At 36.3% G+C, this 13,540-nt stretch overlaps 1 protein-coding gene across 6 annotated transcripts in view; it reads left to right on the top strand.

Annotated features, from left to right (window-relative positions):
• Positions 1 to 13,540, top strand: part of CNKSR2 (connector enhancer of kinase suppressor of Ras 2) — a 207,641-nt gene that overhangs the window by 127,989 nt on the left and 66,112 nt on the right. For all 6 annotated transcript variants that reach the window (XM_030960095.1, XM_030960123.1, XM_030960114.1 and 3 more), the window contains 2 exons: positions 2,236 to 2,325; positions 3,685 to 3,899. In XM_030960095.1, the coding sequence (XP_030815955.1) occupies positions 2,236 to 2,325; positions 3,685 to 3,899 (305 nt within the window). The remainder of the gene's footprint in view (positions 1 to 2,235; positions 2,326 to 3,684; positions 3,900 to 13,540) is intronic.

Below are 13,540 nucleotides of genomic sequence, written 5' to 3'. Positions count from 1 at the left end.
TTTTTAATGAATTCAAGTCCATTTTTAATGAATTGTCAAGTCCATTTTCATTTAAGTGTATTTTCTAAAAATATTACCATTTCAGCATTAAATTTTAAAGTTTCCCACATGGCATTTGTTAACATAAGGTTTGTGGGTAGGCATGGCCTTAGGGTTTCACAGAAATCTGGAAAATGACAATAACACTCTTCTGGCTTATGGTCACCCATTAAAGAAGGTCAGAAAGAGTTCCCAGGCCTAGAGAAATAATTATTTTCAACATGTACTTACCATTAATTTTGTGATGTGTCAACTTTTAAACAAAAATTTTCTCAGTTCTCCTTCATGAGAGGTTAATAATGCCCTTTGTAATTTCTTTACTGGAATATTTTGACATTTTTTGACAATGTTAACAAAGATATTTCTCCTTCTTGCTCTTTCTGGCTTTGAAGTCTTCCATAGTTGCTGCTAATTGGCCTTGGAATGTTTCTGTTCACATGCATGATGAAAATTTTCCTAAGTGTCCTCTCGATGGAAAAGAGATTAGGGAATCGATAGGGGTGTAAAACCAAGGTTGTTAGGAGAGGAAACAAGCAAATGAACCTTGAGTTTAAGGAAAGAAACAAATTTGATCACTGCAGTTTTAATGCCAGATACAAAAGCAGGTACTTTGAACAGCTGAAGATTTTGCAGAAATTTTGTTGTTACTTTTGATAACAATCAGCTTTTAACAATCAATTTTGTAGCTTTTCTATTTTATTAAGTGTGCAGCTCCTATTAATAAGATGCTGTGTGTTTAGCCTCACAAAGAAAAGAAGGTTTTATTTCTAGAAGAAGAAACTGTTGAGAGCTGTTTCTGATCAAGTAAACATGAGCCGAATACATCCCCACTCAGGAAATGACTGTGTGCCCTAAATCTCACCAGCTTCAATCAGACTTAAATATGGGTCCCTAAATAGTAAAATTAATGATAAGAGAAAATTATTATTTTCCTGAGTAGTGAAGTATTTGTGACCTGATCCTGTGGTCTGAACAGAATGTACAACTTTTTTTGTCAATATTTTTTTTAAAGATGATAAAAACTTTAACCATTATGCTGCCTCAGTGGTATTGGTGTGTTTTCCATGGACACAGGACTTCAGCAGGGAGATGGACATGTTTGAATATTTGTTTTCATTATAAACATGTATCTTTTTTTTCAGTGTATCATGGATTTAACCTCAAAATGTGGAGTAAGATTTTCATGTAGGGATTTTCTACTAAAATAATTTACAGAACTTTCAAGTTTTTACTTTACTTTGCTACTTTTAAAATCAAACTATTTGCTTGCTTTTTGGATTTGTGACTGGTAAATTGATTTAAAAAGAGCAAGGGCTGATCTTGTTGGAAAAACATTTTGTTTTCAGTCTGTCAGATAATATGCCATGTGCTATGCTTCTCTGATTTGTTTCAATATATTATTTACATACACGTTGTTTCAATACACTGTTTAACTTGCTAAAGAATTCAGACCATTCTAAGTGTTCCCACTAAGTTCCATAGCACACTGATTTCACTGATTTCCAGCTATATACTGAAGTCCTTAAACAGAAATCATAGTTTACAGCATTTTTTAAAATCAATTCAGCAGCTTCCAGTCAAAATTTAAAGGACAGAATAGTCTTCAGCTATTCTTTTTATTGCTGTCTGAAGTCAAAGTGAATTTAGCAATAATAATGTACTTTGCTTTCTGCGAATGAAATGCTACAAAAGAAACGACATGTAGAGGTTTTCTACTTCCTTTCTCACTTAGTCACTGATGGATCTTGTAAGCCCACCAGCAAATATGCTATTTGTGGAGGTATTTCAGTGATATGCACAAGTTTCTGTTACCAACAATTCCCATGTGCTTTAAAACAGTTCTCCCATGTGTGTGCCAGGGGCTTCCAGAATAAGAAATAGATACTGCTCAGTGAAAGCTGAAGTAATTTGAATGCGTTTGTCAGTGTCAGACGTCACTCCACTGATGACTTTGTAGGGCACTGGATTTATTTTCTAAACTTAAAAAAAAAATCCATTAAATACTTAGCTGCTTCTTTTCTGTTAAAGAGAACAGAGCTCCTGTCTTAACCTCTTGTTCAGAGGCAATGCTGGATCCTCTTTCATAAGCAACCCTGTACAATTGCAGCTTAGCACATAATTTGTTCTTTCTTCTAAAGAATGTTGGGTTAATGCTGCCTCATGGTGCATGATCTCAATTTTTTCCTCTGTTTCCAGGGAAGCTGAGGCCTATTTCTATGCCAGTAGAATATAACTGGGTGGGAGATTATGAAGACCCCAATAAAATAAAAAGAGATACTAGGAGAGGTAAGTAATCTGAACACACATCTTATACGAGGCAAGGTTTTATCTTGCTTTAAGCTATATATTTCAACATCATTTTGCTGCTTGCTTAGCTATATATGTTTGTGAACCTGTTTTGGTATTTTCTTTATTATATGTGCCTAATTTTTTGCAGAGTCTATTTTAGGATTGAGAAAGTTGGCTAGAAAACATTCTAGAGCAGAATGGGATTTACTTCAAAATCAAATAGGATAAGTTCTTCTGGGTTGTGAGGCTTGGATACATAACTCCACGTACAAAATTATAACCTCTGAGATTGCTGTTATCAGCCAAGAACAAGATGTTACAGCAATGATAGCTATTTCTGTAAAAATATTAACTAAATATTCAGTAGAGATCAAAAAAGGAAACACTTAGGAATTATTAGGAAAAGAATACAAGACCAAATTTAGAAGCATTCTTATGCTACCGTGTCATTTGTTGTCATGCTATGTGTGTGCAATTCCAGTCTCTTAATGTCTTAAGAAAAATAAGTTGAATTCAAGAAAGTTTAGGAGACAACAAAAATTAATCAGATGCCTGAATTGACTTCTGAACTGGGGCCAGTTACCCAGGCTGGCCATTATCAGTTTGGGAGCAGGACATAAAGGTTTATAAAAGCTTGTCTGGAGTGAAGTAAGGAAATAGGTTTGTCAGTGTTTAATCTGAAACAAGAGCAAAGAGCTCAAATATCTCTGTCAGATGCTGGATAAAAAGAAAATGAGCTGGTGCAGTTCATGTTCAAGCTGAAGAACATCTTGCCACAGGAGGTTGTGGGTACTAGAAGTTCACATTAATGCAAGGAAAGAGAGACAATTTTGTGAAAAAGAAATCGGATGGGGTTTCCTAAATTGACAGACATTGCGTCTGGGTCAGCTACAAATGGGTACATGCTGGAAGAGTATTCAGGGAAAGTATGTATGATATGGTGAATGATCCCCAATGAACATTCAGAGCAAATTACTTTAAAATGTGTGGTGCCACTGACTTAATTATGACTCCTGGTTAAAAAAGTAGCAAAACCCCAAAAATTATCATAGGTCAGTCATTGCTCATTTTTTTAAAACTCCAAGACAAAATTTATTGATGTACATCTTCTTTTATATTTTGTTCTCTTTATTTAGAATATACCAGAAAACTTCAACAGTCATGAATTTTCCCTACCAGAAGTTTGCTTTCTTATTATATCTGCACCAAAGAAGCAGATGGGTTTTGTTAATTAAATAGTCCTAAAGAGTTAAAAATGGCAGTAGATCTTAGCAGGAGTATTGCATGTTCTGGAAGCAGGATTTACATGCATGTAAAAGTCCACAATGATGTTTTGCATTACTTTCCTTTCAACAGAAAATTCATTGCTTCGCTATATGAGCAATGAGAAAATAGGTCAAGAAGATTACATGTTTCAAAGGAATAGCAAAAAGGATACTGGGAAAAAGTCCAAAAAGAAGGGAGACAAGAGTAGTAGTCCAAGTCATTACTCGCTGTTGCCTAGTTTACAAATGGAGTCATTGAGGCAAGAAGTCATGGGCACACCTGGACCAGAAACTGCTCTGTACCATGTGAGTAAAAATAATATTAACAAAAGTCATTGCTCTGTGCTTGTGGTAAGAGACAGTCTTGGTTTGATAGTGTTCTTCAAACCTTCTCTGGACTGCTGCTGTTGCACTGATTTATATTCTTCAGACAATAACTAAGTCTCAAAGAAATATTTTAGAATTCTCGATTTTGCTGTTAAGATGAAGGATGGAGGGCATTATTTTATTTCCTGTATTAGAAAATGGTGCTTTTGAAATGCAGTGTGGTATCTCTGCCTTGACTGACTTGCTGCTGACGGAAAAGGAAGCAGCAGCAGTTTCCTGACTGGCTAGAAACCTTCCTCCCAGCATCTCCATGACTGCTGCTAAGTGTTGTCAGACAGCCCCTTTACTACATGCACTTGGAAGGCCTGATAATGGCAGGAAAACTTGTGGGAGGTGTTTGTTTTCCTTTGAGGTAAGAGGAGCTCTAGTGCATATAACTGTTTTAAACATACAGCCCTCAGGAATGCAGGTATAAATGTGAAGGTAGCAGTTCTGCTGGTTAGGATGCAAAAGGAAAATTGCAGTAACTTGCTCGTTTTTAAGTGTGTCCAAAAATGGAGTTAGAAGATCACAACATATTTTAGATGTGATGAGACATTCACCCCATAGCACTTTCCATGTATCAAGAGAATACTCATCTCTCAGTGACATTTGTTTCCCAGTATATGTTAAATTCCTGACACTATGCAGTAACAAAATCTTTTATTTTAAAGTTCCATCTTTTTTTTTTTCTTTGGTTCCCTCTATAGCATAGTAAGTGTAGTTTCCAAATTCTGTACAAAAATAAATGATGTACACAGGAACTGGTGGATTCTCAAAGCTCTGGTTTGGAAGTTAATGAGCAACCGCAAGCATAGAATTGACAACAAGCATTTTTCATTTACTGTGGATATCCATCCACAAAACATTTGAAATGTTACCACCCCAAATTCCACCAGTATCAGCTAATCCTTTTTGTGCATCATGGCCATTGCCATCTCTCTCTGTAATGCCATTAAATCTTCAGCATCTATTTGAAAGTTTAGTTGGAGCTTACTCCTTTATAAAAATAAATAAAGGTTATCCATTCTTTAGAATACAAATCAGTATTGATCTGCTAACTGGTTATGGAGCAAAATGCTTGAAGTAAACAGAAAAAGGAACCTTGGACTATTGATTTGTCCAAGAAATGGGGAATGGAAAGGAGCCCTTCACAAAGCATTTACAGTGCTCTGCAGCTGAATATTGCTGATGCTGCCTCTGGAAGCTGGCTGCTATCATGCAGTTCCAGAGTTTCTATTTAGTGGTAATGACACCCAAATATTCTGGTCATACATCTTTTGCCACATAGCAGAGTCAAAGGTTTTGTAATAAATTGGGCAGAACTTTTCTTCCATCTTAAATAAACAGTGCAGTGAGCGCCCAAAGAATGGGGGAAGTACAGATAACACACAAGGAACTCCTATCTGTTTGAAGAAAAATTTTATTAAGCTATCGATAACAAATCAGACAATGGAAACATACTTTATACTCAAATTGCATCTTAAAGATCATTAAAAGAGTGGCTGTCCTATTACAATTTTCTCTTTACAATCAGCAGCTACCTAGTTTTGCCCAAAGATTTCAGATTATTTGTAAATGGAAGCCTCTGGATACACATGAGTTCAGTGTAAAAGAACTACCCTGATAGTAGTGAAAGAGCTGGAGGTTTTTGTTTGGTTTGGTCTGGGTTTTTTCAGAAGTCAATGTTTTCATCATGCTAAAATATCAGGGGAAGAAAGAATACTGTGACTCTGTGCTGTGTACACCACAAGCCAGTAGATTTTCCTAAAGTAAAGAGCAGCCTCTACCACGTGGCTTTAGTTAAATTTGAACCTGTAGTGCCTCAATTGTTTGCATAAGGTCCCAGTGCTAAAGAACACTGCACCAGGCTTGTTAAGTAGCTCAAATCCCTCATTGCTCTTATTTTTAAGAGTATTCATGTGTTAGCCTGTGGTTACCTGGCTTCTGTGTCCAACCATAGTTTAAAATGTACCGTTATCCATTATCCTCTGTATTTACACATCTTTTGTTACCAAATTTATCCCTCAGTATAGGATTTTACAGGTTTTAATCAAATAATTTTGTATACTCCTCTTGCTTGCAAGTGTTATAATGAGCTTCTTAGGTTTTTCTTCAAAAATTGTGTTTTCACATCCTTTCTTCATTCTCAAAATTCTTTCAAATCTTCATCTCTAATCCTAAACTATCTTAAGCATCCTTCCTAAAGCATGTATGCCAGCACAGCACATAAATTTCCAGAAGCTGCTTGGAAAGGTTACATAACCATTCCTGTTGACTACTTCTCTATTTAAATGCTCAAAGGACTGATTACTGATTTTATCCATAGCCTTGGAATGGAGTGTGTTTGTTACTTGGTTTTAGTTTTATTTTTTCTGTAATGATATTATTTCAAATCACTTATAGGCAAGATGGATATTCCCAATCTAAAAGCTTTTATCTTGCATTCTTTGTTCTTAAATACAGTAAATTGTATATGGTTGGTCATGTTGAAACATGTAACTTCCTGGGTATGCTTGCTGAATAATCCATATCTCTGAAGCAACCTTAAGTATGAAATATGTGAGAGTAAGGACTCTGGACTCTCAAACTGGGCCCCCATGACTCTCAAGTCCACAACAAAGAAGTATTGAAGCACCAGGAATCTGGGGTCTGGTGTGGGGTCTCCTTGTTCTGAAATTATATTTTTAATATGTGTATTCTGTGAAATACAAAGCATGCACATTTCATTTCTTCTGCTTTTTCTTCTATTTTCCCTTTTGCTGAATTCCCTGGAGTAAAAGCCATGCTGCTCATTCCGCAGTAAGATTTTGTGTCATTCTCTGGTCTTTGATTCTGTGTTACCTTTTTTCAGTGATGTTTTCATTCTTTTTTGACTCCATTGATACAAACGTTAAATAATTTTGGACCAAAACGCATCCCACTGGTTAATGATGAGTTCCCTTTACAATTCCAGGCGTCTTTCCTTTTGGATTTTGCAGCCATTGACGTGAGCAGGTTGATTACCTTTTTACTGTGAAGCTTTTCTGCAGAAAAGCAGCTTTTACAATTATGCTGACTTCAGCTCCTTCTGCTGCTTTTATGTATAGCTCTATAGAAAAGAAAAATCTTTGATCAAAAAACTACACTGCTGAATTAAATTACCACAGCAGAAATGGTATTATTTTTTGTGCTGTAAACAAAGTGGATGGTGTTAAAAAAATTACCATGGTAATGTAGAAGTGCCTGGTTGTTATTTGCTAAAAGCTATTCTGTAAAATGCCAGCAGATTCAAATTGTTATATTCTAAAGTGATCACAAGATTGTGGCAGTCTAGCATTTTTCTGACTGTCAGGATACTAAACTTGCATAAAATCACTGGTTTCAAAAGTTTTTATTCTATTACTGACCGGTCATTGCAATCAAAACTGTCTGGTCAAGGGTACATTTCAGTTGCAGCCTTGAAAAGTGAACAGGGCTTCCTTGTGTCCACTGAACGTAACCTATGTGATAGCTGATACCACAGCCAAACAAAAACTAATTTGTGTTGTGTCTGTGAGCTAAACATCTCTTGTATCCTCTTCTGGTGTTTCTGAATCCTCATATATAAATTTTCTGCAGTGCTTTGGTTTTTTTTCCCATCCTAGAAATTGTTTTGGTGTTTTGTTGATTTCTAGACAAGTTGTTGTTCTTGCATTGTTTTTCTTCCTCAGTATTGTAAAAGAAACCAACACAGAGTGTTAATGTTTTTATTAAGCTGAGGCAAACTGAGCTGTTGCTAATCTGATGTGCAAGCAGGTGTTCAATGTGATCTATTTCTGTAGGTAGAGAACAGCACATTTTGTCCTGAACTTTTGGGGCACAAGAGATGAAAACTCTGACATATTGTAGTTTCTCAAGTTCATTATGTTTTCTGTAAAGGAATTTTCTTGGTGTGTTGTGCTTTGTTTTTGTTGAAGGAAAATAATGTGGTTATTTAGGAGGGAGATAGAGTCATAGGTCAAAAGAAGTTCAGTGTCAGGTTAATAATAATTTGCTGCTAACTGGATCAATACAACTTTCCCTTAGCCTAGAAGCAGCACTGCAATGTGAAGAAAAGCTTACAGGCTATTGTTTGGGTTAGTAAGTGAGATTGTTTCTTCTTGCATAACTCCCTGCTGTATACAATAGGCTGTAACCTACGCAGATAAACTTATATTATTGACCTTGTTTCTTCTCCTTTCCTGCCTCCCATTATCTCTCTGCCTTTTCCAGTGTATGCTTACATGTTCATGTGTTCTTACCAATACATAGTGACTCGCTAGTTGTAGGAAAAGTGACAGAAAAATAATAGCTTCTCACTATGCTGTGATAACCAGACTATTTAAATTAGTTTAATTAATAGTGGAGTTTTCTTAGTTATTTTATTTGCATTTGAAAATAAAGTTAGTTTAGTAGTGAAATGTGCCACTTGAAGTTCATGTATCTGAAACAGGTCGCTCAGTAATGGGTTGAGCAGATAAATCAAGGTTTTGTACCATTGGGATTTTGCTAAATTTACATGTGTAGATATGTACACATGCACTTCAGTGTTCCAGTTCTACTTTCAATAAGGGAGAAATAAAATAAAAGCTATCAGCTGGAGTAGCTGTGCTGTAAATTGAATTAAGTTGGTGCAACTTTGGTAAACTTCTTTTTTTCCCTCTTTAGCAATATATAACCATCCATGTGGTTAAAATACAGCCTGATAACTCTTAATCACATAACTAACAGCAATACTTGCTGCAGTGAGCACCCACAGAGAGCCAGGCGCTCTCCTTCCTACTCCTGCCAGTGAGGCAGCAAGGACCAGGGCTGTGAGCAGGGCTCAGTTTGAGCTGCTCCTCCCTCCCGTCCTCCCAAGGGGGCTGTGCCAGGTCAGCTCCTTGGGTTTTCTCAGCAGAACTGGTGGGGCAGCATCAGCCTGGGTCGGCTGGCTGCAACAGTGGTCTTGTTGAGAATACTTCAAGTGAAGAACATTTGTTTATGGACCTATGGCAAAAGTCAATTTTTAGCTATTAATATAAATAGGAAAGGAGACAGTAACTTTTAGCCAAAATAACTTCTACTTAAATCATGTGTATTTCCAGGTGTTTCTTGCCTCCTACAAACCCCTCCAGAAAAAATACAGGAAAATGCTTTCTAAAAGTTGAATTCAAAATGTATATATTTAGGTGTTGTCAATACAGGGAAGAATTCGCCAAAAAACTCATGATTTTGAAAACTTCAGATCTAACTGAAGTGGTTGATTTTCCCTTACTTCTCCTGTTCCTTTCTGCAGAAAGGCTGAAAGGGAGTAAAAAGTGAAAATACTTAAATTACATTGTTTTTGATGAAAATTCTTGAATCAAATATGCATGTATTTATAAAATCTTTAATCATAGTACCCAATAACTAGCATTTTAAAAAGTGCAGAACGTGTGCATATAGTTTCCTAATAACCTTATGTGCAAACTACCCATCAACCTATTGCAAAAAATCTTCTTTATAAAAATGGCATCTAAAAAACATTAAATAGTGCAGAATGATTTACTAAAAAAACAGCCCTAACAAAACTACCTCACTGAAAAACTAGCAGTTTCCTACAATTGTAAATATCACAGTATTTAAAGAATTTCTGTTCAGTTAATTTTTTTGTTATGGATATTTGTAAATAAACAAAAAATTTGTAGAGAACAAATGAAAAATCAGTTGCACAGATTTTAAGTAGGTGTCTGAAATTTTGAATGTCATTGTACCATTACAACAGATGGAGTTTGGTTTTTTCTTAAAAAATTTCTTCTTAAAAATGTCTGGAGTCCAACTATGGCAGTATTTAAATAACAAGCCTCCCTTTTTCTTTTTCTCCACCCTGTTTTCGCAGTAGTCTATAGTTAGGCATGTAATTGTTATAGAATAAAAATCTAGCAGTTGGTATCAAAAGTTCAGTTTAACCTAAGTGCATAGTAATAAGTATTTTCCAATAGAACCTCCATAAATTTTGTTAATATTTGAATTAGTGTTACTTCTTTGCTGTAGTCTTTCATCTCCGTTTAAATATATGTATTAAAATAATACTGAAACTTGCAGATAGATTACAGACTTATGTGCTTTAATTATCTGCAAAGGAAATCTTAAACTGTCTTTTGAAAATGTAAGAATTATGTAATGTAAAAAAATTATAGTTGTATTCCAGTTAAAAACCATTGGCATTTTTATATTCCCAGCTAAGAAAGTGCACTGGATTTCAAGTAACTGTCCAGAAATTAAATAAACATAATGAACAGTTTTACAAATAGTCATGAAAAATTTCAGTTTCTAATTACTACAGTAAGAAATTATTTTAAAAATCATTTCTTCACTGCTCTGTTGCAAGTTAGCCCTTTACAGTCGAAATATAATTGTGCACACTCTACTGTGCTTCTACTCTAAAGGGAGAAAAATGCAAGTCTTTACTAAAAGTACTACATATGCTGTTAAAATGTCACAAGTGAACAAACTGTAATTTCTCCTGATGCCTAGACTTTCCAAAGACAGCTGTCAGACTGGGCTGGGAGGAGGCTCCTGGGTGCCTCAGTGGCAAAGTCCAAGGCTCTGAGCTGCTGTAGTGCCTGGGTTTCTCCTCAAGTACTTCGTGTTCATGAAGCTCCAGCAGAGCTTGGCTGGTAAGAGCTAAGCACTGGATGTCCCCTCTGGGGGTGACTGGAGCATTTAAGACATTTACATCTTTCTTCTCTAGGTTATACTGGTCACATCTCAGCTAAGTTTGTGTAGCCTTAGGGGGTTTGTCTTTTTCTAGGACTTCAGCTTCTTGCTCCTTTTTCCATCAGTGAGCATGTAATGAGGAAATAAGGTTGTGACGGTAGCTAGGTCCGCATGTGTGGAAATGGAAGGAACTCACTGCATTGCAGTAGAAACTGAGCTGAAGAGGCTTATGAAGTTATAGAATAATCTTATTTGGAGTTATTTTAAAAGTATCAAAGTCTATTCAGAGGCAAAATTGCTAGTAAAATGTTTCATATAATGCAATGCAGAGAAGGAAACGTGGTTGTGCTATGAAGACATCGTGAGCTTCTATCCATTTCTCATCAGCCTATTCTGTGGTTCAGGTATAGACAGCCCTTTGCTCTGAGAGACTTTCAGAAAGAACAATGCTGAAAAAATTAAGGGAAAAGTAGGATAAGGAAAAGAAACATAATAGGAAATTTTTACCAATTGCCTTTATGAGTCTGAAACACCATCATGTCCCACAGCCACATTGGCCATGGCAGCTTTGAATGCCTACACATGTGGGGTTCCTTTCAGTTGGATACTTGTGGGTTTGTATATTTCATTCAGACAGGAGAGCAGCATGTCTCACTCACATTCTAAAAGTTGGAATAGTGGTTCCAGGACTTGGCCATCTTCTGTGCCCGAAAAGAAACCATCTAAACAATACTGTGTGTATCCTTTTATTTGAATGCAGCACTTCACAAATGTAACAGACACAAAATGAGTGATAAAAATAGTGTTCATGTTGTTAAAATCTGTGTAGAAACTTCATCTAGGTCATAAGTGACCTGTATAGCATAATAAACAAACAATGCAGTGAAACAGTTAACCAATAAGCAAAACATGCCTTCCTTGTGACAGTTGAAAAATGATTGCCATAGGCATAAAATTGTTGTGGTCAAAGGTAATTTTTGCTATTCCATCATAGTTTGGTAAAAATTTGATTCAAAATAAATCTGCATTTCTGAGAGAAAAAGCAAGAGAGAAACAGCATATAAATTCCTTGCTAATAGAAGTTGGCTTTATATTATTTTTAGTCTAGTGCAATCAACAGAGAATAGAAGGGCCTCTGGGTCTAGTCCTCTGCTATTACAGTCAGTCTCTTTCACTTAATCCTATTCAGATCTGTACTAAATTCCACATTCAAATAGGGTATGAATTGCTGTTACTAATGATGGGACCAGTAAAAGGTGATTAACTGGGTGAATGGGTAACCAGTTGTCATAATTCCAAGCAAAATGTTGAACAGAGGAGAGGAAAGATGCCAGCGAGAGCAAGGCATCTAATGAATTTGCTACAGAAAAACAAAACCCAGATGCCTCAGAAACCAGCAGAAACTGCATAGGATAATAGGATAATTCAGTCTGGAGCAACCTCAAGAGGTTCTGTGCTCTGGTCTTTGGCTCAAAGCAGGGCAAGCTCTGAGGTCAGACAAGGCTTCTCAGGGTTTTGCTCAGCTGGATGTTAAACACCTCCTGAGACGGAGACTGAATTAACTCTTGGCCAACCTGCAGCCCTGCTTGTCTGCCCTATGGCAGGAAGGTTGGAGATGAACAGGAAAACAGGTGTTTTGGCAATAGCTGGGAGGGTAGCAACTTGCTCAGATTTAAGGGATAGTTTCTGTTGTTTCGTTGCTGCTTATCTAAAATCATCTCGGGAATGTGCCTCAGTAATCTCACATCTGTTTTCCCAGCTCTAGACTCTCAGTCCTTTGAACTCAAGACTGAAGAGAGTAGATGTGCATATACAGCTTTTACATTTGAGTTCTGTTTAAGCATATTTTTTGTGAAACAGTAATACTTAGTCTCCTTGGGAGGGAGTGCTAAGTTATTTTAATTATATGGAATAATATCTGCATTGTTCTTGAGGTATATTATTCCTGTCACAGATTGGAGAATATTTTCACATCTGCATTGTTTCTCTTTGAAAGAAATAGTTAATACAATTAATTTGCTCTTTTTGGGGAAGTGGTTGCCCAAATGAAATTTGAAGGTATTGAATATGGGAGATTTTGCATCTCATTCTGTATACTCTCTGATCATTACTAAAATCCAGAGTTACTCATTGCAGCAAAGCAAAATCCTCTAGAGATGAGGTAAGATTGGTTATGGGCCATCATGAAGCACAGTGGGAGTCTTTTGTGGGAAATTTTTGTTTAAACTTTTCCATATTACCTTCTTTTGCATTGTGACCGTGAGGGGGAAAGAATGGCCTGTCATAATTTCTTTCCATGGCAAAGCTGGGGAAATCTTTAAAAATGAGAGAATTACTGTAAAGGTCATCTAGTCCAGCTCTGCCAGTCTAGATTTATTCCTTACTGCATAGAATATAATAGTCTGAAAGTATAATTTTATATGGTCTAGAGATGTAGATCCGTACATTAATAAATCTCTCATCTCAGAACATTTCCTGATTTCCTTTCACATCGCCTTTCTGTATTTTTTTTCTGTTACCTATTTCATAGAATCATTCCTGATTTTATCCTTTTATACCTCATAGAGGACCATTGTTTTTGTAGGTATTAGCATTGTTTGTACATGAGTAAGCTACATTACCTGTAGCTGGTACAATCACAGTAGCACAGTTTTATTTTTTATTAATGTAGAGTAAGTGATTTAGTCCCTTGGTTAAAGAAGAGTCCCTTTGACAAAGAACAGATGAAGTGCAGCACATTGTAGCAGAGAAGTTTATGTCAGGTATTGCACAGAGGGCATCAGCATGAGTTACCACTGCAATATGCTGGGGATTGTCACGTCCAGGAGAACTTTGATCCAGGGCCTGACTTCTCTACTGGCCTTTCTCTGTTCTCCTTTCTGCACAAGGAAAAGGGAGAT

Source organism: Camarhynchus parvulus, chromosome 1, assembly GCF_901933205.1.
Source record: "Camarhynchus parvulus chromosome 1, STF_HiC, whole genome shotgun sequence".
Taxonomy (NCBI): Eukaryota; Metazoa; Chordata; class Aves; order Passeriformes; family Thraupidae; genus Camarhynchus; species Camarhynchus parvulus.
Note: the sequence above shows the minus strand (reverse complement) of the source record. Positions and strands in the feature narration are given on the sequence as shown.